The sequence below is a fragment of the Seriola lalandi genome, unplaced genomic scaffold (assembly GCF_002814215.2).
Source record: "Seriola lalandi dorsalis isolate HSWRI2012SDOR001 ecotype SW California unplaced genomic scaffold, Sedor1 jcf7180002054688, whole genome shotgun sequence".
In the NCBI taxonomy this organism is placed as follows: domain Eukaryota; kingdom Metazoa; phylum Chordata; class Actinopteri; order Carangiformes; family Carangidae; genus Seriola; species Seriola lalandi.
This window is the reverse complement of record NW_019525241.1, coordinates 2,005,816-2,008,170: the sequence shown is the minus strand read 5'-3', so window position 1 is coordinate 2,008,170 and position 2,355 is coordinate 2,005,816. Positions and strand designations below refer to the sequence as shown.

The 2,355-nt window shown below is 42.1% G+C and overlaps 1 protein-coding gene across 1 annotated transcript in view; it reads left to right on the top strand.

Annotated features, from left to right (window-relative positions):
* The first annotated feature begins 1,611 nt into the window (after positions 1–1,611).
* The window catches only part of mapk11 (mitogen-activated protein kinase 11), a 15,664-nt gene continuing 14,920 nt past the window's right edge, over positions 1,612–2,355 (top strand). Inside the window, exon 1 of the mRNA XM_023423020.2 lies at positions 1,612–1,866. Coding sequence (XP_023278788.1) covers positions 1,754–1,866 — 113 coding nt within the window. The 5' untranslated portion in view covers positions 1,612–1,753. The remainder of the gene's footprint in view (positions 1,867–2,355) is intronic.

Below are 2,355 nucleotides of genomic sequence, written 5' to 3'. Positions count from 1 at the left end.
GTGGATCCAGACGGAGGCTGCTGAGCTGAGTGAGGGACAAAAAGAAAGAAAGTCTGTCTCAATAACTTTCTCTCTGAGAGACCATTTTATAAGTGAATATAGCGGGACTCACAGCTCAGTCTTTGTCTTTAATTTAAGTGTTTGGTGATTTTGTCAGGTCAGGATTGGACCACAAGTTCATGCAGATTTTGAAATATTCTTTTCGGTAGCTTAATGGAGGGATATTGCCTGAGTTAGGCTGTCCGTATTGAGATGTTTTAATAGCAGTTAAATTTTTTACAACAGTGTGAAACAATGCCGAGCCTTAGGGCAAACACTATCGTTACCTGGTTTTCGCCAATGAAGGCAGGTCAACGGGAAGTGGACTCAGCTCCGCAGGTCTCTCAGTTTATGTCACATAGCCTACATATACAGTCTCTGTGTGTACATGGTGGCTGTGATGACGGAAGCCAGGGAGGGAGGGACAGGGGCTCGCGCGTCTCGCAGAGAAATAATTTAAAGGCTTTTGTCAGACATTACAACACGCTTTTAGACGAGATCTGATGCCATGGCCAAATTTAAAATCTTATAATTTAAAAAAAAATTAGGAAAATAAATTAAAAAAAATTTTTTCTCTAGGCAGAGGCCAAAGGGGCAGGTGCTGGAGTATCACCTGAGGTCTTTCTGTGCTCGTGCCTGCTGTGGATCCCTGTTACACTAACATGTCATGGTTAGCGCAGCCATAAAACAATTAAATCATCCAAAAGCATTTAATTGTCTGAGAGAAGGACAAATCAGTATCTGAAGCCAAAATACAGTAGGAGACTTCAGTTTAGAGAGCTCTTGGATTTAATTGTTGCTGCTTTTGACACCTCTGGTACTTGCACATTTTAACCACTAGATGTCAGCAATACTTTTACATTATTGACACAGTGTAAGTGGATTGTTACAGTACAGTTGTGTCCATCAATTCAAACTGAATATCTTTGTGTTGATTGTGTTTAGTCGTGTTTTGTGTCAGTAAGCCCTGAATAAAGCATGTAAATATATATTGCCTGAACATGAATAGTATTTTACTACGGCATTTATTCGCTAAACATCGTGGCCTCCAGCACAATCTTGTGCTTGATTTTTTAAGTGAACTACAGTACAGTGAAATGCCAACAAATACTTAAAGGAGAGGTTCAAAATTATTCAATATTGTCTTAAAGCACACTCAAACAGTTTGTGCTTAATTTAATCATTCCTCCTGTTCGAACTGGTCATTAAGAAATCAATTCTAAATTTGTGTTCAATGTGTTTGTTGGGGGACAAAATACACACCTCTTGTTTTGTGCAAAAATGCATAAAAAGTGAATTATATTGTTAATCTGGGAACCTTGCAGCTATAATATAATATAATATAATATAATATAATATAATATAATATAATATAATATAATATGATATGATATGATATAATATTTTTGACATTTCTGTAATGGATAGTCTATTATATCAACTTTTTGACAATGTAGCCACAGGAAGAGGGGGTGTGAGGGTGACAGGGCGAGAGAGAGAGAGAGAAAGAGAGAGAGAGAGAGAGAGAGAGAGAGAGAGAGAGAGGCTGTGGTCGGTGCGGCGTGTGCATCAGCAGCAGCAGCAGCAGCTTGCCTAAGCAGACGGCGGCCCGCGCCTCCCGGTCGCATCTACCGTTTTCCTCCCTTCATTTCCATTCTTCGTCTCTTCCCCTTTTTTCGCGCACCCCTTTCTACCCTGCAGACGGTTCGGAGAGATGTCCGCCAGACCCGGCTTTTACCGGCAGGAGCTTAACAAGACTGTGTGGGAGGTTCCGGAACGATACCAGAACCTGACGCCGGTGGGCTCAGGAGCCTACGGATCTGTGTGGTGAGTGTTTGTATGTGTGTGTGTGTGTGTGTGTGTGTGTGTGTGCGCGCAGGGCGGGTGTCGGGGCGAGGCTGCACAGCCATAACATTTACCGAACACTGGTGATGATGCACCAGCATAGCGACGCGTACATGTCTGCTGGTGCCAGGATGAAGCTGCCTGTGGGAAGTGATTATGGGGTTTTATTGTTGTCATTGTTGTTATTACCGGCGTATTATCATTACCCCATTGCCTCTGCAGCTACAGGCTCAATATTGAGGGAAAAGCAGAATATGATAGGAATATTTCTATTATATTAATAATTTAATATGCAAGATGAGTCAGATTTCTTTATACTTGCTGTTGTCAGACACACAGAAGGACAGAACAGGTCTGTGGGACTTGTTTTTAACCACAAGCTCAGTGTCTGCTGCTCATGGATGGCAGGAAATGAAAGAATGAGACAGTGTCAGTACAGGAATTTCCCAAATACTCCTCACCCACCCCCCC